This window comes from Sus scrofa, chromosome 8, assembly GCF_000003025.6.
Source record: "Sus scrofa isolate TJ Tabasco breed Duroc chromosome 8, Sscrofa11.1, whole genome shotgun sequence".
Lineage (NCBI taxonomy): Eukaryota > Metazoa > Chordata > Mammalia > Artiodactyla > Suidae > Sus > Sus scrofa.
This window is the reverse complement of record NC_010450.4, coordinates 44,005,697-44,031,638: the sequence shown is the minus strand read 5'-3', so window position 1 is coordinate 44,031,638 and position 25,942 is coordinate 44,005,697. Positions and strand designations below refer to the sequence as shown.

At 44.4% G+C, this 25,942-nt stretch overlaps 1 protein-coding gene and 1 pseudogene across 1 annotated transcript; one reads left to right on the top strand and one right to left on the bottom strand.

The window, feature by feature from the left end:
- Positions 17,164–18,807, bottom strand: LOC102163521 (annotated as a pseudogene).
- On the top strand, positions 20,406–24,096 carry LOC102163398 (putative tripartite motif-containing protein 75). Its single transcript, XM_021100525.1, has 3 exons — positions 20,406–20,504; positions 22,390–23,710; positions 23,767–24,096. The coding sequence occupies exons 2-3, from the start codon at positions 22,655–22,657 to the stop codon at positions 24,094–24,096; spliced, it is 1,386 nt and encodes a 461-aa protein (XP_020956184.1). The 5' UTR covers positions 20,406–20,504; positions 22,390–22,654.

Sequence of the window (25,942 nt, the reverse complement as noted above, 5' to 3'; positions counted from 1 at the left end):
CACGGTTTTTGCGGTTTCCGCAACAGTATGAGCTAGTTGTATATTTTAGGAATTAACCCCTTGTTTTTGGTTGAGTCATTTTATGTATTTTCTCCCGTTCTGTTGGTTGGCTTTAGTTTTCTCTATTATTTCCTTTGTTGCACAAAGGCTTTTAAGTTCAATTAGGTCCTATTTTTGTTTTTATTTTTATTACATTAGGAGGTGTATCTGAAAAGATAATACTGCAGTTTATGTTAAACAGTGTTTGTTCTGCCTATGTTTTCCTAAAGGAATTTTATAGTACTTGGGTTGATATTTAGGTCTTTAATCATTTTGAGTTTATTTTTATGTATGGCATTAAAGAGTGTTCTAATTCCACTCTTTTACAGGTAGCTATCCAGTTTTCCCAGCACCTCTTATTGAAGAAACTGTGTGTTTTTTTTTATTTTGTTTTGTTTTGTTTTTAAGGCCGCACTCATGCCATATGGAGGTTCCCAGGCTAGGGGTCAAATCTGAGCTATAGCTGCCGGCTTACACCACAGCCACAACAACCCCAGACCCGAGCCACATCTGCAACTTACACCACAGCTCACGGCAATGACAGATCCTTAACTCACTGAACATGGCCAGGAATCGAACCCACAACTTCATAGTTCCTGGTCAGATTTGTTTCCGCTGTGCCACAATGGGAACTTTAAGACTGTGTCTTGGAGTTCCCGTCGTGGCGCAGTGGTTAACGAATCCGACTAGGAACCATGAGGTTGCGGGTTCAGTCCCTGCCCTTGCTCAGTGGGTTAACGATCCGGCGTTGCCGTGAGCTGTGGTGTAGGTTGCAGACATGGCTCGGATCCCGAGTTGCTGTGGCTCTGGCGTAGGCCGGTGGCTACAGCTCCGATTCAACCCCTAGCCTGGGAACCTCCATATGCCGCGGGAGCGGCCCAAGAAATAGCAACAATAACAACAACAACAACCAAAAAGACAAAAGCCAAAAAAAAAAGACTATGTCTTTTAATTGCATGTTCTTTCATCCTTTGTGGTTGACTGTTTGACCAGAGGTGTGTGGGTTTTTTTTCTGGGCTTTCTGTTCTGTTCCATTGATCTATACATCTGCCTTTTTTTTTTTTTTTTTCCTGAATGTGGGTCACATGGAAATTCTCAAGCTAGGGGTCAAATCTGAGCTGCATCTGCCTGCCACAGCCACAACAATGCCAGATATGAGCCTCATCTGTGACCTACACTGCAGCTCAATGCAACACCAGATCCTTAACCCACTGAGCAAGGCCAGAGGTTGAACCTGCATCCTCATGAATACTAGTCGGGTTCTTAACCTGCAGAGCCACAGTGGGAACTCCTCCATTTTTATTTCTTAGGATTGTGTTGGCTCTTTGGGTCCCTTGTGCCTCACATAAATTTAAATTTTCTCTGTTCTAGCTCTATGAAAATGCCAATGGTAATTTGACAGGGTTTTACTGAATCTTTAGGTTGAATTTTAAACAATCCAAGAACAACAGTATAGCTTTCTACCTGTTTTTGTTGTCTTCAATTTCACTCATCAGCATCTTAGAGTTAAGAAAATACAGGTCTTTTGGCTGCTTAGGTAGGTTTATACCTAGCTATCTTATTCTTTTTAAAGTGATTGGTAAATTGAATGGTTTCTTTAATTTCTCTTTCTGATCTTGCATTGTTCATAGGAAATTTTCACATATCCAAAAAGCCAAAAAAAGAGAAAAAAAAAAGAAGAAGGGAGTTCTCCTTGTGGCTCAGAGGGTTACGAACTAGTATTCATGAGTACAGTCCCTGGCCTCACTCAGTAGGTTAAGGATCCAGCTTTGCCCTGAGCTGTGGGGTAGGCCACACACGTAGCTCAGATCTTGGTGTTGTTTTGGCTGTGACCTAGGCTGGCACTGCAGCTCTGATTTGACCCCTAGCCTGGGGACTTCCATATGCTTCAGGCATGGCCCTGAAAAGCAAAAAAAAAAAAAAAAAAAAAAGTTTCATACTACACATTCTGTGCCCTAAAATCTCTCAAGATATATTTAAAGGAAAAGACACTAAGGATGTGACATGTTCATATAATAAAATAATGGAATTTTTTTCTATGTTTGTTCATGAATAGTATGTTCCCAGAAAGATGCAGAAGAGGAATTCCTATTGTGGCTCAGTGGGTTAAGATCCAATAAGTTCCTATGGTCTCAGGAGGAGACAGTTTGGGGGAAGGGGGGATGTGCTTGGGCTGTGGGATGGAAATCCTGTGAAATCAGATTGTTATGATCATTATACAACTACAGATGTGATAAATTCATTTGAGTAATAAAGGAAAAAAAAATCCAATAAGTTCCATTTGGGGCTAGCCAATGTACATCAGGATTAGATTCCCAGTCCGTTGCAGGCCATACAGGAGTCTTATCTGGATTGTATGTGACGTGGATGATTTGTAAACAATGTTCAGTTGCTAAATATCCTAAAGATTTTAGCTCATGAGAGGGTAGGAGTCACCCCTCAAAATCAACATAATTTGTTTTGCTTTCAGCAAATAGATGCAGGTTGGGTTAAATAACCCTTCTCAGAAGTGATCCACATATATTGATCCCATATTTGATAAAATTGATTAAAATACCTATAATCTTTATGATTTTTCTGATTTCTCTGGATGGTCATGAAGTATTTGTATGCTGTCTCCCTGGTCAGCACATAATTTTTTTGGGGGGGGGTCTTTTGTCTTTTTTAGGGTAGCACCCATAGCATATGGAGGTCCCTAGGCTAGGGAGTAAATCAGAGCTGTTGCTGCTGGCCTACACCAGAGCCACAGCAATGCCAGATCCAAGCTGCATCTGTGACCTACACCACAACTCACAGCAACACAAGATCCTTAACCCAGTGAGCGAGGCTAGGGATCAAACCTGCCACCTCACAGTTCCTAGTCAGATTCATTTCTGCTGCGCCAGGACAGGAACTCCCATTCAGTGTATAACTGAAAGTTACCTTACATTTTTCCTCAGTATCAGCACAGAAAAGAATGTTGCCCATGTAGTGAATAACTTTAATGGCTTAGAAGCCTTAAAGTTTGCCAAATCTCTGGCTAATGCCTGTCCAAATAAATGAGGACTGTCTTTAAACCCTTGAGGCCAGACAGTCCAAGGTAGTTGCATGGACAAGTCTGAGGGGTCCTCAAAGGCAACTAAAAATTGTGAAGCCTTAGCCAAGGGAATGCAGAAAAAGGCACCCTTTAAATCTAACACAGTAAACAGGCTACTGTTTCTGGAATTTGCAAGAGGAGAGTATAGGTGTTAGGCATCAGTGGACGTAATGGGACCACTGCCTCATTTACTAGACGAAGGTCTTGAACTAGGCACCAATCCTCGTTAGGTTTTTGTGCTCCCAGTGTAGGGGTGTTACAAAGGCTTTTGCATTTGATTAATAATCCCTGTTCCTTTAGGTTTCCCATAATTGAGATAAGTCCCTGCCATGCCTTGGGTCTCAGAGGATATTGCTTTTGGCAAGAAAAATAAATTTTAATCTTTAAGAGTTATTTCCACCAGTTGAGCATTTTTTTCCTCTTCCTATCTTTCTGCCTATGACCCAGACTTCTGGGTCAATATCTCCTTCATCAATGGCAGGCATAAACCTTGAAGAGGTTCCACTGCCCTGTAAATTGATGCTTTAACCTTTGATAAAATATCTCTTCCTAAAAGAGGAGTTGGGCTCTCCGGAACAATCAGAAAAGCATGAGAGAAGAAAATGGACTCCCAGTCACACCTCAAAGGCCGTGTAAAGAATTTTGTAACCAACTTGCCAGAAATACCATGAATAGTGGCAGATTTATTTGAGGGGCGCCCAGGGTTGGAGAGGAGGACTGAAAAGGTGGCTCCCATATCCAGGAGGAAGTCTATATAGGCTGCCCTACATTTAGAGTCACCCAGGGCTCCTGAGTGGTGATAAGGACAGGAGCCAATATGGAAAGCCCCAGTCCCATCAGTCTTGATCCTGGCCCTGTGGGGTAAACCCCAGGGACCTTCATCTTTGGGGGCAGTCCCTCTCCCTGACATATGGGACATGGCCTAGGTGCTGGGGTCTGAACCTTGGGGCATTCCCATTTAAAGTGTCGTTCTTTTCCACAGAGGAAACAGGCTCCGGGCTTAGGTCTCTGACCTAGTCCTCTTGCCTTGGAAGCTCCCAGATTGACTTCATGTAGTGCCATAACTAGAGCCTCAGCCTTTTCTCTGTCTCTCTTCTTGTTCTTTCATTCTTCCTCGTCCCAATTATAATATACTTGCGCTGCTACTCTAAGGAGGTGCTCCAGGTCCTGATCAGGGCCAAAGGCCAATTTTTGGAGCTTTCTCCATATACCTGCTGCCAATAGAGTTACAAGTTTGTCTTTAAGAGTTATTTGGCCCTCCGTTGACTCTGGGTCCATTGGTGTATGCCTCCTTAATGCCTCCTGAGTCTTTCTAAGAAAGCCGATGGACTCTCATTCCCCTTGACAAACCTCCAATGGTTTGGAGTAGTTAACAGGCTTTACTCAGGGATTTTAGTCCCTCAACTATTCAAGTAATAAAATGATTCCTATGCCAATTGTCTTTATCCCCCTTATCAGCAAACCAGTTAGGATCACTCATAGGAACTGCCTGACATCCTGTGGGGAATCCAGCTTATTCCTCTCCTGATCTGCCTCTGGCATTTATAGCATACCCAGCCTTGAGCATTTTCTAAGAGATAAAATATCTCTTCCTAAAAGAGGAGTTGGACTCTCCAGAACAATCGGAAAAGCATGAGAGAAGAAAATTTTTTTCACTTATTGTCAATGTCTGGTTTAGTAATAACATGACATCCTTCCAGGCTAACTCAGAGGACTGCTTGAGACTCTGAAATAACTCACTATATCTACCTGGGTCATCAGCAAATTTTCCCAAATCTGTTTTTATTTGCCTTAAGTCTTGAAGCAAAAAAGGCACATAGGCCAGTATTGGTCCCCATTCTCTGTTTGCTACCTCTTGCAAAGGGAGTAAAGAGGGTTATAACTTTGGCACTGGAGTGGGGAGAGGAGGAGACTTGGGCAGTATTGGAGAAGGACAATTAACTTCAGGAGGGCCTGACCCAATTGCCCTAGGATATGGCAGGCATCTAGGTTCTGAGAGAGTTGGTGTAACACACTGGGGAAGTCCACAAGCCTTCCCCAGTTTAGTGTCTTCCCTCACTGTAAAGAAAATCTGAACATAAGGCACTTCTGACCACTTCCCTTCTCATCTACAAAATAGGTCTAATTGAAGAATAGTATTATAATGTAGAGAGCCTTCAGATGGCCATGGCTCTCCATCTGACAGGTTATACAGTGGCCAGGCTTTCATGCAGAAGAAAATTAAACATTTCTTTCTCAGAGTCTGAGGGTCATATTGTTCCCAGTTCTTCAAGGCACATGTCAGAAGAGTTGCTACTGAGCTGTGCACCAGGCTGGAGGATGTGGATCCCATTAAAAAAGAGAGAGAGAGAAAAGACCAGCATCCAGTGCCTATTGTTCTTTCTCAGTTATGTGAGAGCGTCCCCTCTCTTATACGGGGCAGCTAGACATTCGTGGTAAAATTCCCATCCGACCTTAGGCTGACTGGAATTAACTACTTCCTTACCAGCATAGAGTCTTCTCCCATTGTTCCTGCCCATTGCCTTTTTCTGGACAGAAGTGAAGAAAACCCAGGCATACAGGCACAGTCCTGAGTTTCAGAGTCCTGAGATGCTTGCTCTGACATGCCCTCTATTAATTTTAGAAAGTTCCTAAGCCACAGTTAACAGATAAGTTGGATGAACCCATTGCCAGTTTCTCTAACTGGGGTGAAAGTAAATAGCAAAAAGCAAAACTGACTGTGCCTGGGCCCTAAGACTGGGAACTTGACCCAAGTTGGATGTATGCTAATTATGAACTCCTTCTTCTTCACAGGCATGGCAACAATTCAGCATGGTCTTAACATCTAGAGTTCTGTTTCCTTTTGCCCCCACAGCTCCATTAGAGGTAATAGTAAAGGAAGTGATAAACGAGAGGATTATTTGAGACCTTTAAAGGACTCCTAAGGAGACTGGACATTACTCCATGAGACGAATATAGCAATGACCTATCCCAGACTACGGGACAAGGCTGAATTCATATTAAGAGGTGGTATCAATTGGCCTAAAACCCAAGGGGTGCTGAACTGGCTAAAAATAGTGAGGCATAGAAGACCAGAAGTACGATATAATTGGATGGACTTATAATTTAAGGGGAACTCTCTAAGCTTACAGAACTGGCTTATGAGGACCTTTGTCCATATAGCCCTTAATGTTTTTTTCCACAGTGCAAGGGGTCTCTTTGCATCTTGTCCTCTTAGGGATGCCACTAAAAGATGGATTTCCATCAAAACCTGGACTCCCACCAATTGACTAATATCATTTACTGAAAAATGCTGGCTCCTAACATACTGTAGGAAGCAGGGAAGGTGAAGACGAGAGTCTTGTAAGAGGTCAGGGATGGATAATTTAAACCCTTCTGGAGTTCCCGTCGTGGCGCAGTGGTTAACGAATCCGACTAGGAACCATGAGGTCGCGGGTTCGGTCCCTGCCCTTGCTCAGTGGGTTAACGATCCGGCGTTGCCGTGAGCTGTGGTGTAGGTTGCAGACGCGGCTCGGATCCTGCATTGCTGTGGCTCTGGCGTAGGCCAGTGGCTACAGCTCCGATTCACCCCTAGCCTGGGAACCTCCATATACCGTGGGAGCGGCCCAAGAAATAGCAAAAAGACAAAAAATAAATAAATAAATAAAATTTAAACCCTTCATTATCCTTCAAGAATTCAACATTTTTGTTCCTCATATGTCTTTCAAAAATTGCTAGCCTTCAGGAGTTCCTGTCGTGGCTCAGTAGTTAATGAATTCAACTAGGAACCATGAGGTTTAGGGTTCGATTCCTGGCCTTGCTCAGTAGGTTAAGGATCCGGTGTTGCCGTGAGTTGTGGTGTAGGTTGCAGGTGTGGCTTGGATCCCGAGTTGCTGTGTCTCTGACGTAGGCCAGTGGCTACAGCTCCAATTCGACCCTTAGCCTGAGAACCTCCATATGCCGTGGGTGCAGCCCTAGAAAAGACAAAAAAATAGCTGAATAAAGTATAAAGAGCAAGCTTGCTGCTGCTTACCTCGAGTACTGGTGTATTGGACAGGATCCCAGACAAGTCCCCAAAATATGATGCCAGAAAGATGTTACTGGAATCCGGGTTCTTGTTTACACAGCTGTAGAATGAACTTCACAAACACACAGGCAGCAAGCAAGCAAAGTCTTTACTACAGAAAAACAAATATCTCCAGGAACAGCTGGGAGAGAGGGAGAAGAGCCTCCCCTCTCTGCTGTCTTATAGGGGTTTTTAACCCTTTAAGATGGGAGAGGTACCAATGTGGGGTCCAGAAAGATGTGGTTTTTTTCTCCCATTGACCTTGCCCAGTTACCTATACCAGTCCTTATCCAATAGGGGTCTTAGGGATGGAAATGTCCTGTAAGTCTCATGGTTTCTTAGCCCTTTTCTTCCCATAAACTGAGTCACAGGGGGTTAGGGATTAGTGTCCATCTGGGCCTAGCTACACTCCCTATAGTAAACAAGGCCTGTGGGGATGTTACTCCCTGGAGCCCTGAAGCCACAAATGTTAATCAATGGCCTTATCAAAGAATGCACTGAAGCCCCACTCCTACCTGACTACCTGAGTGATTATTCTGCCTCACCGGGAAGGTCCCATAGGGTCCTACTTGGTTACACTCCTTCCTGACCTGGTAAGTGCAACATGGTCCTGCCTCAGGGCATTTCCTGCTATAGTTCCCTCCTCCTGGACCAAGCTCCTCTCCATCATTTGTATGCCTTCCTCCTACATTGTCTTCAGGGTTTGGATCTAATGTCAGTTATACAAAGAGGAGGCCGATGAAGATTTCATTTAAAATTGTTGCAGTCCACTCCTACTTCAACACCTCTTTCTAATTTTCGGTCTTATTTATCCTTTCTAACAAGTTTGATCTGTATGGTTCTTTGAAATGCAAATAAAGTGTTGCCTCCAGCCAAGATTTCTAATTATAGGATACTTAAGGATGAGCATTCCATCTGGGACAGTGAATGAAAGACACAGGACCAGGTAAGGTGTGATAAAAAGAAAACTACAGGGAGTTCCCATGTGGCTCAGCAGAAACAAATCTATTATCCATGAGGATGCGGGTTCAATCCCTGGCCTCTTGCTCAGTGGGTTAAGCATCTGGTGTTGCCCTGAGCTGTGGTGTAGGTCATAGATGTGGCTTGGATCCCTCATTGCTATGGCTATGGTGTAGGCTGGCAGCGGTAGCTCTGATTCAACCCCTAGCCTAGGAACTTCCATATGCTGCAGGTGCAGCCCTAAAAAGCAAAAAAAGAAAAAAAGCAGAAAAAGAAAACTACAGACCCAAATGGTATCATTTGTTCTAAAAACCCATGACACCAAACCTAAATTTACTACCTCACCCAATTCTAGTTTTGATCTCCCCCAGAAACCTGACCTTAATTGACAAATCTGGAATATTCTGATCAGCAAAAATGAGGTCATGTGTCATATGGGCCTACCCTCTTATCCTTTCAGAGTAAGAGCAGTCCATCTTCATGATAACACACTTCCTGATCCGTTCTCCCCAAAAGATGATGACTTCGTCCAAAAACAATCTTATCTTTTCTTATATCTCCCTTGTCCCACTCTTCTTTTCATAAAAACTTTCCATTTTGTACAAGCCCTTGGCACCCAGCTAGTTTCTGGATGGAATATCACCTGGTTCATGTATTAGTGACTAAAACCAATTAGGTCTTCACATACTTGGATTTTGTTCTTTTAACAGATGTCATAGAGACACTTGCATTAACGATAAAATGGATCGAGTAGACGTATTTTGGACATACAATGGTCTGCTATTCAGCCCTGAAAATGATTCTCCTGATCAAGTTAAGCGTGAGTTCCAATTCTCTGGAGGCTACTGACAACACAGATTATTGGTCAAGCCCAGAGGTTCTGGATTCATCAAGTCTGCAATGAGGTCTGGTAATCTGCTTTTCAAACAAATTCCAGGAGATGGATCTGGTAGGGAGATGAAAGTTCCTTTGAATGCCTTTCTCAGGGGCCTGACATTGTGTACACTGAAAAACGAATTATGTCATTGGTTACCATCAGGCATATCTCATAGTCCAGAGGGAATGAGGGGCATCTTGGTGAGGCCTTGTATTCTGGCTGTGGTACCTATAGAGGAGTGTGTGCCCTTGGCTGATATCTGTGCAGCTAGAGTTGACCCTGAGGAGGGGATTTTCAGGCAATGACCCCAGAGTCTGTAAAAAGCATGAGTATTGGGATGGATGTTGGCCAGATGTTTGCTCAAATGATTACCTGAGGTTCAGCTAATTATACCGATCCTTGGTTTACACCATTTATCAGAAACATCCCTGTAAAAGAATGAAAAGCAACCAAGCTACACTGAGTTCTTTACATGTGGCAGTGGTTACGCCATCTGTACATTATAGTAATTCTTAGTGCTATTTACCCATGTGGCCCTAGCCACTGGTAGCAAAGTTGTCTGGAAGGGTAATGACTTCCTTTATACCATGGCATGTTGCAAAGTATTGATTGAGAAGAGGAAAGTCCATCCCTCCTGTGGCAGTATTGTTCCATAAGGTCCGTGTTGGCTCCATCTGGTAGCAGGTCTAAGTACCTGTGTTGACCTAGTGGGGTTCTGGGCCCATAAGTCAAGGCAATGCATAATGCAAGAGGTGCAGGTTTTACCTTTGGAGGTGGAAGAAATTCATGGCAGGGTAGCTGTGAAAATAAGCCCTGAACAGAAGGTTTTGTCTAAATTTATAATAGTCAGCTATGTACCAGTTGCTGATTGAATGGAAGCAGTAACTATGACAACATTGGGTGAGAACACAGCATTTGGGTTGTGGTAATTCACTGTGAGATACCATTTGCTCTTCAAGTTTAAGAACAGATCAAATTGGGGTTATGCAGAGAAGTCAGGCTAGTCACCCCTACTCCAAATAAGTCTTACATTATGAATTTCAAACCCCAATGCCCTGTTTTAATGAACATTTAGTGACATTATCTACTTTGGGTGTCAGATCATCCACGGAACCCCATTAGTGAAGCCAATTAGTAAGTTCCAAAGAATCAATTTAATTTTAATTTGTGACATCAGGCACAGTAACCATACATTCTGTGTGATATTTAGGGCAATGTAGCCTATGCTGTTGGGAATTCTGACAAGGTAATTGTGCTGATGGTCAAGATCAAGCAAACCTCTTTGACCTGTATTTTATCTTCATTAACATCACTAAGATGGTCCCCAGACAGGGAAATTTCCCCCTCTACCCATCTTGAGTTCTCATGGCTGGACTAATAACAAAATTGGCATGGGGAGTTCCTATCAAGGCAGAGTGGAAACCAATATGACTAGGATCCATGAGGATGCAGGATCAGTGGGTTAAGGATCCAGTGTTGCCATGAGGTGTGGTGTATATAGCATACTCAGCTCGGATCTGGTGTTGCTGTGGCTGTGGTGTAGGCCAGCAGCTACAGCTCCAATTTCAACCCCTAGCCTTGGAACCTCCATATGCCACAGGTATGGTCCTAAAAAGACAAAAAAAGAGAGAAAAAAGCATGTCTTTCTTCTTCCATATGCAGGGGGTGCAACTTTCTCATGGGAGATAGATTTCTTGATTTCAGGGAGAAAGAAAGAAGAGTCAGAGTGACCCTCTTGTAACTACTGTTTCTTAAGTAACTTTCATTCGAACTAATCGATATGCCATTGCAGCATATCTGGGGGCAGTCTGCCCTTGCACCCAACAATTGTAATGATATCTTGTTTAAATTTAATGGGAGCTCCACATATATGCATATGAGACCTTGTACTAATTAAGTTCATGACCACTTTCCAATTGATGTATTTTAGCTTATGCTAAAGTTATACTGAATCTAGGTTGCAGAGGAACAAAAGCCAATCAATGCCCCCCCCTTTCAAAACTGATGTATAGTTTCTTCTCAGTGCTCCTTTTTATGTTGTTGTTGGGGTAGAAATTCTTTGGTTGGGGAGGAAGAAATTTTCTTCTCTGCCTGGTCTAAGAATTCAGTTGACATAAGTCAAATAAACAGGAGAAAATCAAACAAAATTTTAATAAGAGATAAATGAAAGGGACCCAGAAAAACATAGTAACTCACCAAAATGGCCAAAGCCTCAACTTAATTACCATCTTCAGCTCAAAGCTAAAGAGGATGTTGGGATTTGTGGTTTGGAATTTCAAATGGGAGGAAGGCAATTCACGTGGAGATGGAAAAGCAAATGTTTAGTAAATAAATATTTGCTGGGATATGGAGATCACCACAAAGGGACACAAAGTGAACTCTGGTGACCCTGTTACCACACACACTTAGGCCATGTTCTTTGCAGGTATCTCTGGTTCACATAGTTCTATCCTGGGAACAAGACCTTTATCTAAATTCTTTAGACAGCCAGGAGGGAAGTACCAAGAAAATCTTTCTGAGTCTCCTATTTCTCAAGAATATCAGCCTAGGGAGTTCCCCTTGTGGTACAACAGAAATGAATCTGACTAGTAGCCATGAGGTTGTGGGTTCAGTCCCTGGCCTCGCTCAGTGGGTCGGGGATCTGGTGTTGCTGTGAGCTCTGGTATAGATCACAGGTACAGCTCAGATTCCACATTGCTGTGGCTGTGGCCGGCAACTATAGCTCCAATTAGGTCCCTAGCCTGGGAATTTCCATATAGCATGGGTATGGCCCTAAAAAGGGGAAAAAAAAATTGGCCTAAATTAATCCTTTTAAGATTAAGATATATTTTCGGTGGCAAATTGAGCTACCTTTTGTTTCCACATTTGGAAGTTCTCCAAGCAGTCTCAGGGTCCAGAAGCTGAGCTGCTGCATGACCCAGTCTCTTAGTTCTGAGCCAGTCTCTTAATCCTGACAGTAGATCAGTCCTGTTAAATTCATTTCAGGATGTGGTGGCAGAGGTAGGCTCTCAAAGTTGGGCCTTTAAAGTGCTAGAAAACAGTATTTATTAAATATTCTTATTAAAAGGCATTTCTCTAGAGACAAAATAAAAATAAAGGGTAATGGTTGAGGCATTTTTTTTTTTTTTTGTCTTTTGTTTTTTAGGGACACACTTGCGGCATATGGAGGTTCCCAGGCTAGGGGTCTAATAGGAGCTGTTGCCGTCAGCCTACCGCAGAGCCACAGCAAGGCCAGATCCAAGCTCTGTCTGTGACCTATACCATAGCTCACAGCAACGCAGGATCCTTAACCCACTGAGCAAGGCCAGGGATCGAACTGAAAACCTCATGGTTCCTGGTCAGATTCATTTCCAATGGGCCACAACTGGAACTCCAGCAAATTTTAAATCTAGTAGCTGAGCCCTAAGTGCTTACATTTGGGAAGATTTCTAGATGTCAAGATTCGTCAGATCAAGTGAGGGCAGGGGGTGACCATCTGATAGATATTCCTCATTTGTAGTTTGAATGTCTCTGATAATGTCTTCACGTGTTCAGGCAAACTTCTGAGTGGCTTACACAGCAGCAGGCTCAAGGATTGTCTCCAACAATACATTAAAAGGATTGTACATCATGATCAAGTGGGATTTATCCCAGGAATGCAAGGTTTCTTCAATATCCACAAATCAATCAGTGTGATACACCACATTAACAAACTGAAGAATAAAAACCATGTGATCCTCTCAATAGACACAGAAAAAGCCTTTGACAAAATCCAACACCCATTTCTGATAAAAACCCTTCAGAAAGTGGGCATAGAGGGAACATACCTCAACCTAATACAGCAAACATCTATGACAAATCCACAGCAAATATCATTCTCAATGGTGAAAAGCTGAAAGAATTCCCACTGAGATCAGGAAAAAGACAAGGATGTCCGCTCTCACCATTACTATTCAACATAATTTTAGAAATCTAGCCATAGCAATCAGAGAAGTAAAAGAAATAAAAGGAGTCCAAATTGGAAAGGAAGAAGTAAAACTATCACTATTTGCAGATGACATGACACTATACCTAGACAACCCTAAAGACTCTACCAGAAAACTGATAGAGCTTATCAATGAATTTGGAAAGTCATGGGATACAAAATTAATACACAGAAATCAACTGAATTTTTTTCTTTTTCTTTTTCCTTTTTTTTTTTTTTTTTTTTTGTCTTTTTGCCATTTCTAGGGCCACTCCCAGGGCATATGGAGGTTCCCAGGCTAGGGGTCCAATCGGAGCTGTAGCCGCCAGCCTACGCCAGAGCCACTACTGCATTTCTATGAAAGAAATGAAAAGTGAAAGATCAGAAAGAGAAATTAGGGAAGCAATCCGTTTACCATTGCATCCAAAAGAATAAAATACCTAGAAGTAAACCTACCTAAAGAGACAAAAGACCTATACTCTGAAAACTATAAGACACTGATGAAAGAAACCAAAGACAACACAAATACATGGAAAGACATACCATGCTCTTGGATTGGAAGAGTCAATATTATAAAATGACTATATTACTTAAGGCAATCTACAGATTCAATGCAATCCCTATCAAATTATCAAGGACATTTTTCACACAACTCAAACAAAATATTTTAAACTTTGTTTAGAAGCACAAAAGACCCAGAATCGCCAAAGACATCCTGAAAAAGAAAAATGGAGCTGGAGGAATCAGGCTCCCTGTCTTCAGACTATACTACAAAGCAACAGTCATCAAAACCATATGGTACTGGCACAAAGACAGAAATAGAGATCAGTGGAAAAGGATAGAAAGCCCAGAATTACACCCACACACCTACAGACAACTAATCTATGACAAAGGAGGCAAGAATATACAATGGAGAAAATACAGCCTGCTCAATAAATGGTGCTGGGAAAACTGAATATCCACATGGAAAAGAATGAAATTAGAACACTCCCTAACACTATACACAAAAATAAATTCAAAATGGATTAAAGACCTAGATACAAGACCAGATACTATAAAACTCTTAGAGGAAAATAGGCCAAACACCCTCTGACATAAACCACAGCAACATCTTCTCAGATCCACCTCTTAGAGTAATGACAGTAAAAACAAAAATAAACAAATGGGACCTAATTAAACTGAAAAGTTTCTGCACAAAAAAGGAAACCCTAAACAAAACAAAAAGACAACCCACAGAATGGGAGAAAATCTTTGCAAATGAAGCAACTGACAAGGGATTAATCTGCAAAATTTATAAACACCTTCTGCAGCTCCATACCAAAAAAAAAAAAAAAACCATCAAAAAAATGGCAGAAGATCTAAGTAGACAATTCTCCAAAGAAAACATACGATGGCTAAAAAACACATGAAAAGATGTTCAACATCAATCACTATTAGAGAAATGCAAATCAAAACCACTAGGAGGTACCACCTTACACCAGCCAGAATGGCCATCATCAAAAAGTCTACAAACAGTAAGTGCTGGACAGCATGTGGAGAAAAAGGAACCCTATTACACTGTTGGTGGGATTGTAAATTGGTGCAACCACTGTGGAAAACAGGATGGAGATTCCTTAGAAAACTAAAAATAGAATGACTATTTGACCCAGCAATCCCCCTCCTGGGCATCTAACCAGAGAAAATCATGAATCAAAAAGACACATGTACTCCGATGTTCATTGCAGCACTATTTTCAATAGCCAGGACATGGAAACAACCTAAATGTCCATTGGCAGAGGAGTGGATCAAGAAGATGTGGTACATATACACAGTGGAATATTACTCAGCCATTAAAAGGAAAGAAATACCAGCATTTTTAGCAACATGGATGGACCTAGAAATTATCATGCTAAGTGAAGTCAGTCAGACAATGAGACAGCAACATCAAATGCCATCACTGACATGTGGAATCTGAAAAAAGCACATGGTGAACTTATTTGCAGAACAGCTACTGACTTACAAACTTTGAAAAACTTATGGTTTCCAAAGGAGAGAGGTTGGGGGGGTGGGAGGATGCTGGGGGTTTGGGATGGAAATGCTATATCATTGTACAACTATAAATGTAATAAATTCATTGAATAAGATTAAAAAAGGATTGTCTAAATGAGCTAAAATGAAAATGCAGGTTCAATATCTAGCCTCTCTCAGTGGGTTAAGAGTCTGGCATTGCTGTAAGCTGCAGTGTAGGTTGCAGATGCAGATTGGATCTGGTATTGCTATGGTTGTGGTGTAGGCACTGGAACTTCCATATGCCACAAGCGTGGCCTTAAAAAGAAAATTAATTAATTCAAAATAAATATAAATACAATATTTAATCAGGGGTTCCCTTCTTAGCTCAGCAGTTAACAAACCTAAATAGGATCCATGAGGATGCAATTCAATCCATGGCCTCGCTCAGTGGGTGAGTATCAGGCATTGCTGTGAGCTGTGTTGTAGGTCAAAGATGTGGCTTGGATCCCACATTGCTGTGGTTGTGGTGTAGGCTGGCAGCTGTGGCTTGACCCCTAGCCTGGGAACCTCCATATGCTGCAGGAGTCGCCCTAGAAAAGGCAAAAAGACAAAAATAAATAAATAAAAAATAAAAATTTTAAAAAAAGAAGCAGTGTTTTTTGAAGCACTTATTAGCTACCCATGCTTTTTTTTTTTTTTTTTTTTTTTTAGGGTTGCACCCATGCTCCAGAGATGCCATTGATCTTGAGTGCCACAGCAGGAACTCCTAATTCAATACTTGTATATTATGGAAGAATTTAGTGCTACAGATAAATTTTAGGTAACTCAGAACAATTCTTCATTCTTATTCCTTATGCAGTTCATTTTTTTGCATTGTTGTTGTCTACTCTGGGAGTGTGGAGGTTCCAAGGCTAGGGTGGAATCAAAGCTACAGTTGCCAGCCCGCACCACAGCCACAGCAACTCTGGATCCGAGCCAAGTCTGCAAGTTACACCACAGCTCATGGTATGGTTTAACCCACTGAGCAAAGCCAAGGATTGAACCTCACCCTCATGGATACTAGTTGCGTCTGCTACTGCTGAGCCATGATGGGAACTCCTATCCATGCTTCTAAAATAAGTTTTCTGACAGTGATTTTCCTCTCTAGTTTACTCCTGAATGTACCTAAAGAATAAGTAAAATCATATCAGATTTTTAAAATTATGTCCTTGTGGATCTTTTTCGCTATTTCATTGACGCTATAATCCCCATTGGAGATAACTGTGAAACATTTGGGTATATGGGTCATCCAGTCCACAGAGGTGGGTGATATACTCTTATACTTCTAAAGGTCTTCTTTAATCTCTTTTGCTAATTTGTAACCTTGTTCATCAAATTTTTTTATTACTCAAATGAATTTATCACATCTGTAGTTGTATAATGATCATAACAATCTGATTTCACAGGATTTCCCAAATTTTTGCATTTTATGTTTAGTTTCATGAAAATTGTTGATGTAAAGGTAAAAGATTCACTTTATTTTATTTTACTTTATTGACAATTAAGACCTTTATTGACAGGTACTTGAAGTTTGTTGACTTATTTTTTTGAAAAAATCAAGTTGTAAACTTTTATTACAAATTAAAAATAAGGTTCTTAAAAATCTCAACTTGACCAGATATGAAACAATTTAAAAACCTTTAAAGGTGTATTGAGAAAAACCAGGCCTTTTATTTATTTCTATTTCTATTTTTTTATTTTATTTTATTTTATTCTATTCTATTCTATTCTATTCTATTTTATTTTATTTTGACTTTTTGCCTTTTCGCCTTTTCTAGGGCCACTCCCGCGGCATATGGAGATTCCCAGGCTAGGGGTCCAATCGGAGCTGTAGCCGCCGGCCTACGCCAGAGTCACAGCAACGCTCTATTTTATTTTATTTTATTTCGACTTTTTGCCTTTTCGCCTTTTCTAGGGCCGCTCCCGCGGCATATGGAGATTCCCAGGCTAGGGGTCCAATCGGAGCTGTAGTCGCCGGCCTACGCCAGAGTCACAGCAACGCGGGATCCCAGCCGCATCTGCGACCCACACCACAGCTCATGGCAATGCCAGAGCCTTAACCCACTGAGCAAGGCCAGGGATCAAACCCTCAATCTCATGGTTCCTAGTCGGATTTGTTAACCACTGTGCCACGACGGGAACTCCCAGGCTTTAAAAACAAAACAAAACAAAACAAAACAAAATCAAAAAACAAAAACAAACCAAGTTTGTCATTCCCAAAAAGAGACATCTTTAGGTAAAAATAATAAAAACCCCGTGCTGCATAGATAATGCAGATAGTTCTAGTTATCTGGTCAACAGGCAAAAAGCAAGCACTTAAGGTCTTCAGCTCCAATCTTTTGTTCATTTCTTATTGCTGAAATTTCGTATTCATTTCTTCTTGTTGGATGACTAAACTGGATGATTGTAGAGATGGTAAACCAGCATTTACTCAGCCCCGCCCTGCTCAGCCTGGCGAGCGGACGAATTCTCTCAGCTGATGGATCCGCTGCTTTGTCTCTTTGCCATCTTGTGGTTTAGGGTTTTCTGGGCGTCTGCGCGGGTAACTGAAGTTGCGGCGGTACCGACGTTGAGGTAGTTGCTGCCCCTGGGTCTCATCTCCTTGATTTTCCTTATCTTCTTCTTTGCTGTCCTCTCTGGGTTGTCTTTGGCGAGCAGGGCCCCTGCGGAGGCGTGGTCTGTAGGCCCGATACATATTCTGTCTCACTGGTCTACCTTATTCTCCTGCACCCTGGTTGTCAGCACCCTCCATCACTCCTCCCTGCACAGGAGGGTTGGAATACTGTGGTCCACGCCCATAGGATCGCCGAATGTAGTAAGGGGGGAACCTTCGCCCGCGGAGGGCCGACGCTGTTGGGCCCGGCTTTCGGGAGCACTCTCTGATCCCACATTCTTTTTCCCACTCTCCCTATTCTGGTAATTCTGCTGGTAATTGCGTGGAGGACCCCTGCGACGTGGAGAGTATCTATAATAGTTATAGTCTGCTGCGTATTTACTGCCTTGCACTCCAACTCCACCAGGGCCTGTAAAGTTTGCTGCCTCCGCACTCTCTTCTCCTTCAACAACATCAAACTCCACAATCTCTCCATCTCCTACACTGCGAAGGTACTTCCTGGGGTTATTCTTCTTTATGGCAGTCTGGTGTACAAATACATCTTCCTTGGTGTCATTCCTGTTGATGAAACCATATCCGTTTCTTACATTGAACCATTTTACTGTTCCCAAAACCTTCGCTGCAAAGACTTTCTTGTCCCCGCCGGCAGGCGCCGCTGATGTGAGGCCGCCGGGGGCAGCCACTCCCTGCGCTACTGCGGGACCTGCCGGGCTTGGTGTCGGCAGCGCTGAGGGCGGGGGCGGCAGGCGGCTGCTGGGTCTCGGCCTCGCTGCACCGGGTTGCGGCGATGATGACTCGGGCCGCCTGCGACAGCTGCGGATCTTCCAGGAGTGTGACCGTAACTAGGCCTGCGGCGGCGGTGGAACCGCTCAGGGCTCTCTGGGGTCCGCTCTCCGCTCGAACTCAAGATTCACTTTAAACACCACAGATTTCTGTTTGTTGCTCACATGTGGATATTCTTAAAATATGTATTGATATTTTCTACAATAATCTTGCTAAAATTCCCTTAATGCTTTATAAGTTCTCTTTAGATTCTTCCCGAGTTTTCTAAAAGACAATCATATATCTTGATAATAATAACATTTTATTTATTTCTTTCAATGCCTAGGACTTTTTTCAGCATCTCCTTACTCAGCTGGCAGACCCTCTGGTAGGAACTTTGCGCAGAGCACTCAGGCTTCACTGCCCTAACCCACTGATCAATCACTGAATGGGAGAAACGCATGTTATTTGGACACTTGTTTGATGTCTTCTGAGCTACACCACATCACATGTGAATTATCTACCCACAAAACAGTGAATCTGAATTGAAAAGGCATTTATAGCAGCCTTTTACTTTATGAAAATATAAGGAGTAGAGGAGGCATACTTTAATCACCCTAAAGGAAACAATACATACATGTGGGAAATTATACAGGACAGTGACCTAATCTCTTCAACCAATCAATGCTGGGATTTAAAAAAAGAGATTTGGAAATGAAAAAAATTCCTAAATGTGAAATATGAAAATTCTTGATATCTGTATGTGAATAAACCAACTTAAAAAAGATATTTATAAGCCTATTTGGGAATTTTGACTATATATTAAGTATTACATGATACCAAGGAGTTTGTTTGTTTTCTAGGTTTTAGTAAAATGTGCCCATATTTTTGGTTGAATATGAGTTATATAAGAGTGAAATGACAGCAACCAAAAAGGGTGAAAAGGAAGATGAATTAATAAAAGGTGATCAAGGGAATCAAAGGAGTTCCCTTCATGGATCAGTGGGTTATGAACCTGACTAGTAATCATCAGGGTGCCAGTTTGATCCCTGGCCCTGCTCAGTGGGTTAAGGAACCTGTGATACACTGAGCTGTGGTGTAGGTCACAGACAACAACGCTCAGATCCTGTGTTGCTGTGGTGTAGGCCAGCAGCTGCAGCTTTGATTCCACTCCTAGCCTGGGAACCTCCACATACCCTAGATGGAGCCCTAAAAAGACCAAAAAAAAAAAACCAAAACAACTGATTAAGGAATAAGAATGGTTCTGGGTACCTCAAATTTATCTGTAGCACTAAATTCTTCTATAATATATAAGTATTGAATCAGGAATGCCTTCTGTGGCACAAGAAGACCAACAGAATCTCTGGAGCACTAGGACAGGTTTGCTCCCAGCCCTGCACAGTAGATCAAGGAGCCGGAGTGGCTGCAGCTGCAATTTAAGTCACAGCTGGGGCTTGGATCTGATCCCTGGCCTGGAACTCAATATGTCCATGTACTGCAGGGAAGCCAAAAAAAAGGGGGTCAGGGGAGTGGAAGCTAACCTGCCCTCTCCTCTGGAACGTAAGGCAGCCAAGTCTGATGGGTGTCCAGTTATGCACAGGAAACCATCATAGTAAATATTCTCTCTCAATCAATTATCTCAGCCCCGTAGTCCTCAGAACATCACTATTCCCCCATCAGTCACTTTCCTTTTCCTTCATATTCCTCTGTTCCCCAGGCTCCCACCACCTTCCCCAACTTGTGCTCAGGGAATCACACTAGAGCCACACCTCCCCTCCCCAGGGAGGAAATGGACAGCCTCAAGGAGCCTTTCAGGTCTCAGGGCCTCATCAGGGAAGATGAGGTTAAGTGGCATTGAGAGGATCAGGGGCTGATCACCAAGGTGCAGCACCAATCCTGTTACCACCTGGGGGGAGGGGCCCACCCTGCCTGATCTAATCTAGGCGGGGTCTTGTCTGTCTCTCCCCTCCCCCAAAACCCTCCCAGCCCTATGTGCCAGCCCTGCCTGGGGGGAGGAGCCTCAGGCTTTAGGGTGGGACCCCAAGAGCCCCGCCCTCCTGGGGTATGTAATTGCCCAGGTCCCAACCAAGACCACACAGTTTGGTGGGAGAGCAGTGTGAGAACCTGGACCATCGAACCCAGTCAGAGCCTCAGAATCAGGTAAGCAGGGATCCTGGAGGAGGCAAGAGGCTGGGCTTCCTGAGTCCCTGCTATGAGCTCAGCCTAGGGGTTCAGCTCAGAGGGAATTCAGGCTGGGGTTTGGCTCATGTAAAGACAGTGTTCTTTATTAGGGTGCTCAGTCCATGAGGGGCCTTGTCCCTAGACACCACAATTGGTTTCCTCAGCCAAAGAGACTGAATTTATAATTCAATTTTTCTGTAATTTATTTTTATACTCAGTGGTGTTTTGCTTTTATTGGACATGCACACAGAAAATTTCATGAGCCTGTAACCCTACAACTGACTCCCAGATTAAGAAATAAGTTTTTCCCAGCATCCCCAGAACCTTGCCCATGTTCCCTCCAAAGTGTTATTATGTCCTAATACTTTTGGGTTCAGAGAGTGTCTTGAACATACAGGGATGGGGTGATTAAATCTCTTGACTCTGCCCCCCCACCCCCCCAGGCAGGGGGGATGCTCACTTCTATCTTTGGGATCACTTCTCTGATTCCAGTGGGAAAGTTTGAGTGTTTATAAGATACACTCTGTGGTGTCTGACTCTTTGAGTTCTCAGCCCTGAGTGTTGCCCTCTAAGCCTCTTTACTAATGGGAACTTCCACGTCTTCTCCAGAATCTTGACCACACAAATCCAAATCATCAGGGAGGGAGACGTATGTGTGTGTATGTCTGTATTTCTCAGTTTCAACTCACATGGCAATTCTGGTCTCAGTCTCATTCTGTGCTTGCTGTGAAAAGTGGTTTTCGGCAGGGGGTGCCCAGAGTCCTTTTCCTCTAGTCCAGATAGAACCCATCCACATATTCAGGCACACAGGCTGATAGATCCTGTAGTTGAGAAGCTTAAGTGACAAGTACATCTTGATGTACTATGAATTCAGCAATGTCAGAAATATCTGGTTGAAAAAGTACCAGGTTCGGAGTTCCCGTAGTGGCACAGTGGTTAACGAATCCGACTAGGAATCACCAGGTTGAGGGTTCAATCCCTGCCCTTGCTCAGTGGATTAATGATCGGGCGTTGCCATGAGCCGTGGTGTAGATCGCAGACGCAGCTCGGATCCCGCGTTGCTGTTGCTCTGGTGTAGGCCAGCGGCTACAGCTCCGATTAGACCCCTAGCCTGGGAACCTCTATATGCCGTGGGAGTGGCCCAAGAAATGGCAAAACGTCAAAAAAAAAAAAAAAAAAAATACCAGGTTCGGAGTTCCCATCGTGACTCAGTGGTTAACGATCTGACTAGGAACCATGAGGTTGCAGTTTGATTCTTAGCCTAGCTCAGTGGGTTAAGGATCTGGCGTTTCGGTGAGCTGTGGTGTAGGTTGCAGATGAGCTCAGATCCCGCGTTGCGCCTCAGATCCCGCGTTGCGCGTTGCTGTGGCTCAGGCTTAGGCCCGTGGCTACAGCTCCGATTAAACCCCTAGCCTGGGAACCTCCTTATGCCAGGAGTGGCCCCAGAAAAGACAAATAATAATAATAATAATAATAATAATAATAATAATAATAATAAAATAAATAAATAAATAAAAAGCACCAGATTCAAAAGTACTAGCTTCGTGAGATTTTCAACAAGATTGAAATCACTGCAGTTGGGATTTTTATCCTTTAATCAGATTCTCTTAGAATCAGGGATGTCAATGTAATTTTCCCCTGCTCCCCAGATAGCAGGTGACTAAGGGGTCCTACCACCCAGGCTCTTGTCCCCAAGCCCACAGATTCACACAGTCCCAGACCTGGTCCATCAGCCTGTGGTCCATGTGGCTGGGGGGTGGGTGGAGGGGCTGAGGATCTGGGGATGCCTGGAAGTGGCAGTGAATAGGCCCACAAGACACAGAGCAGCCTTTTCACAAGAAGGATTATTTTTTCCCATCCCCAGGAAGGAAAAACCACGTTGGAGTGGTGTCTGCTTACTGACCAAGAGAGTTGCTGACCTTGGCTTCAGCCTTGGAGCTACTGAGGGTACTAGTCACCCAGCTGCTCTGCGATCGCCTGAAGGAGTGAAGGAAGCCCCTCTGGACACCTGCCTGCAACAGGAGCCCCTCAGCTTCCCAGCAGGAAGGACCCCAAAGGTGCGCACCCTCAGCCCAGGACAGAGACCCTGCAGCCCAGCCTCGTGAGAAACCCAGCTCAGTGCAGCCCCAATGGCAGTGGCCGCAGCCCTGGCTGGCCTCCAGGCAGAAGCCAAGTGTCCCGTCTGCCTGGACGGCCTGCACGACCCTGTCACCATCGAATGCGGGCACAACTTCTGCCGCCGCTGCATCCAGCGGTCCTGGGCTGAGCTGGAGGACACGTTCCCTTGTCCTGTGTGCCGCCACTCGTGCCAGGAGCCGCACGTGAGGAGCAACACCCAGCTGGGCAGGATGATCGAGGTGGCCAGGCTGCTCCACAGCAGCAGGAGCAGCAGCAGGAGGAGCCAGCAGTGTCCCCCGTGCGAGCGGCACGACCAGGTCCTGAGCCTCTTCTGTGAGGATGACCTGGAGGTGCTGTGTGCCCTGTGCGCGCAGACCCCTAAGCACCGGAGCCATGTGCTGAGGCCCCTGGCCGAGGCCGCCGCTGACCACCGCCAGAGGCTGGGCGGTTACGTGGGGCCTCTGAAGAGGCAGGTGGCGGAAGCCCAGGGTCTGCTGGTAGCCCAGGACAGAAAGGTGCTGGAGCTGCGGGAGCACGTGCAGCGTCAGCGGCTGGAGCTGGCCTCGGATTTCGCGCAGCTCAACCGGGCTGTGGACCGCGAGCAGGAGGCCGCCCTGGCCAGGCTGGTCCAGGAGGAGCACACCATCCACGAGCAGCTGGGCGCCAACATCGCGGCCTTCTCAGACCACATCTGGGAGCTCCGCGGCCTCCTGCAGGAGGTGACAGAGCGGAGCGTGCTGCCAGGGGCCCAGCTGCTGAGAGGCATCGGGCCCGTCCTGGGCAGGTGCGAGAGCCTCAAGTGCCCTGAGGTCTACTCCTTCCAGCTGCGGCGGGAAGGCTGCAGCCTCCCCGCGCAGCACTCAGCTCTGCAGAAGATCATTCAGAAGTTCACCGAGGACGTGATCCTGGACCCCGAAAGCGCGCATCCCGACCTGCTGGTGTCAGAGGATAGAAAGTCTGCGACCTTAGCGAGGAAGAGGCAGGGGGTTCCCAGAGCTGGGAGGTCCGGGGCGGAGCCTGCAGTGCTGGGCCTGGGGGGCTTTGGGCGGGGCCGGCGGTACTGGGAGGTGCGGGTGGGCGGGGCCACGTGGGCCGTGGGCCTCTGCACGGACTCCGCCCCCAGGCCCAGAGCCTGGCTCTTGGAGGACCCGAGAGGCTCCTGGACGTGGGCCGGCGCGAGGGGGCCTACGAGGCCCGCGGCCCCGCGGGCACTGTCCCTCTGGAGCTGAAGGAGGATCCCGGCGGGATTGGCGTCTATCTGGATTATGAACTGGGAGTGATTTCCTTCTACAGTTTCAAGGACAGGTCCCACATCTACTCTTTCAGCGATACCTTTTCCGAGGTGCTGAAGCCCTACTTCTCTATCGGGTGCTCTTCTCAACCTCTTACCATCTGCGCAGTAAGAGATTACGGAGAGACATCAGAGACTTTGCCTTCCTTCCTTCCTTCCTGAAGTTTATGGACAGTAGGAAGACTATGTACCGATGTCAGTACATCTGGCACCGACAATTTATTTTTTAATTCTCATTTGACTTAAAGCCATTAAATTTTTTTTTTCCTATTTTGTTGATGGTGTTGGTGATGGTGTTTCAGTAGCAATAGAGATGTTGTGGGAACTCAGAGGAAAGTGGATAAACTGTGAAGTGTTTCTGGAATTCTCACATTGCACCCTATAAAACTGTCATTTCACCGCTTCAATAAAGGTGTGTACACCTGCATTTTCCTATACCTATACTTTTACTGCACCTTCTATGTTCTAAGTGGGAGGGAAGACATCTCTGAGGGAGGGGACAATTCTTTGTGGGCCTCCTGCTTTTCCAGATGTGCCCAGAGCAAGGAACTGACTGCTTAGACTGTTTCCCAGGATGTTTTTTGTTTTTTATTTTTGGTCTTTTTAGGGCCACACCCACCACATAGGGAAGTTTCCAGGCTAGGGGTGGAATCTAAGCTGTGACTGGGGGCCTGCATGACACCCTCATGGGATCTGAGCTATGTCTTCCGACCTACACCACAGCTCGAGGCTACGCTGGATCCTTATCTGTCTGAAGAAGGTCAGGGATTGAACCAGAATCCTTATGGATACTAGTCTGGTTTTTTACCACTGAGCCACAATGGGAACTCCTCCCAGGCCCTTTTTATGTGAAACTGCCTCACAAGATGGAGGTGGTGTCTCCATCCAGTTCACGGCAGGTTTGGATACCGCCCAGTATCCCTCCAGGGCAAATGTCAGGCAGATTTACTGCCCTTTATGTAGGAGTTGGGTTTTGCTCATCACCAGTGGTGCATCTAAATTAAACTCTGACCTGAAATTTGAGGTCTATCATGTCCAGAATTTAGGAGCATCTGCCTGGCAGATATTTGACACAGAAAAAGGTCAGTCTTATTTTGCATCTGTTAGAAAAGAATATTTTTCCTTGGTACTTTAATTCTGCGGCCCTAATGTTTGTGTTTTAATTTTCAACAGTGTAAAACAGCAGGTTGTCCCCACTCCTACCTATGCTTGGACCGTTGTGTCCATGGCTCCACAAGTTAAATTGGTTACTTTTCCTCGGTCCAACATTTCCATTCCATTTTTTTTATTTTTATTTTTTTGTCATTTTAAGGATGCACAAGTGGCATATGTACTTTCCCAGGCTAGGGGGTCAAATCGGAGTTGTATCTGCCGGCCTACCCCACAGCCACAGCAATGCGGTATCTGAGCTGAATCTGTGACCTACACCACCACAGCTCACAGCAACACCGGATCCTTAACACTCTGTGGCCAGGGATCAAACCTCCGTCCTCATGGATGCAAATCAGATTCATTTCCACTGAGCCACACGAGAACTCCTATTCCATTTCTTATTTTCACATTTTTTTATTTCATCTTTCAGTGTGGCTGATCTTTTTCAGTTCTATTATGAAACTCATGCATAAAAGATTGGATTAAAACATATAAATACAATTTAAAGGAGAACAGTAAAATGAGTATCCATGTATAGAACACCTAGGTGATGCACTCAAACATGACAGCCTAACTCCAAGGTCCCAGAGACTCTCCCACACTGTCACTGAAAGGGATGGAGTAGGACAGTTATACAGATAGTTGTAGAAATCCCAGTAGGGGACCATAGGTAGAGAGGAAATTGGGGGATACCACTGTTAATAATGGCTTGAGAAAACCAAGAGAACGAAGCAGGCTTGCTTAACTATCAAACCACAAAAAAAAAAAAAAAAAAAAAAAAAATGGAGATTTGCCTCCATTCATTAAGTGAAAAATAAAATGAGGCCTGAATTTAAGTTCAGCAAGGAAAAAATCC

Bases quoted from the DNA above. Each gene is read 5' to 3' on its own strand.
- LOC102163398 (XM_021100525.1), top strand. From the start codon at position 22,655: ATGGCAGTGGCCGCAGCCCTGGCTGGCCTCCAGGCAGAAGCCAAGTGT. The intron at 23,711-23,766 runs GTGCGGGTGGGC...CTCCGCCCCCAG, and splicing joins GGGGCCGGCGGTACTGGGAG to GCCCAGAGCCTGGCTCTTGG.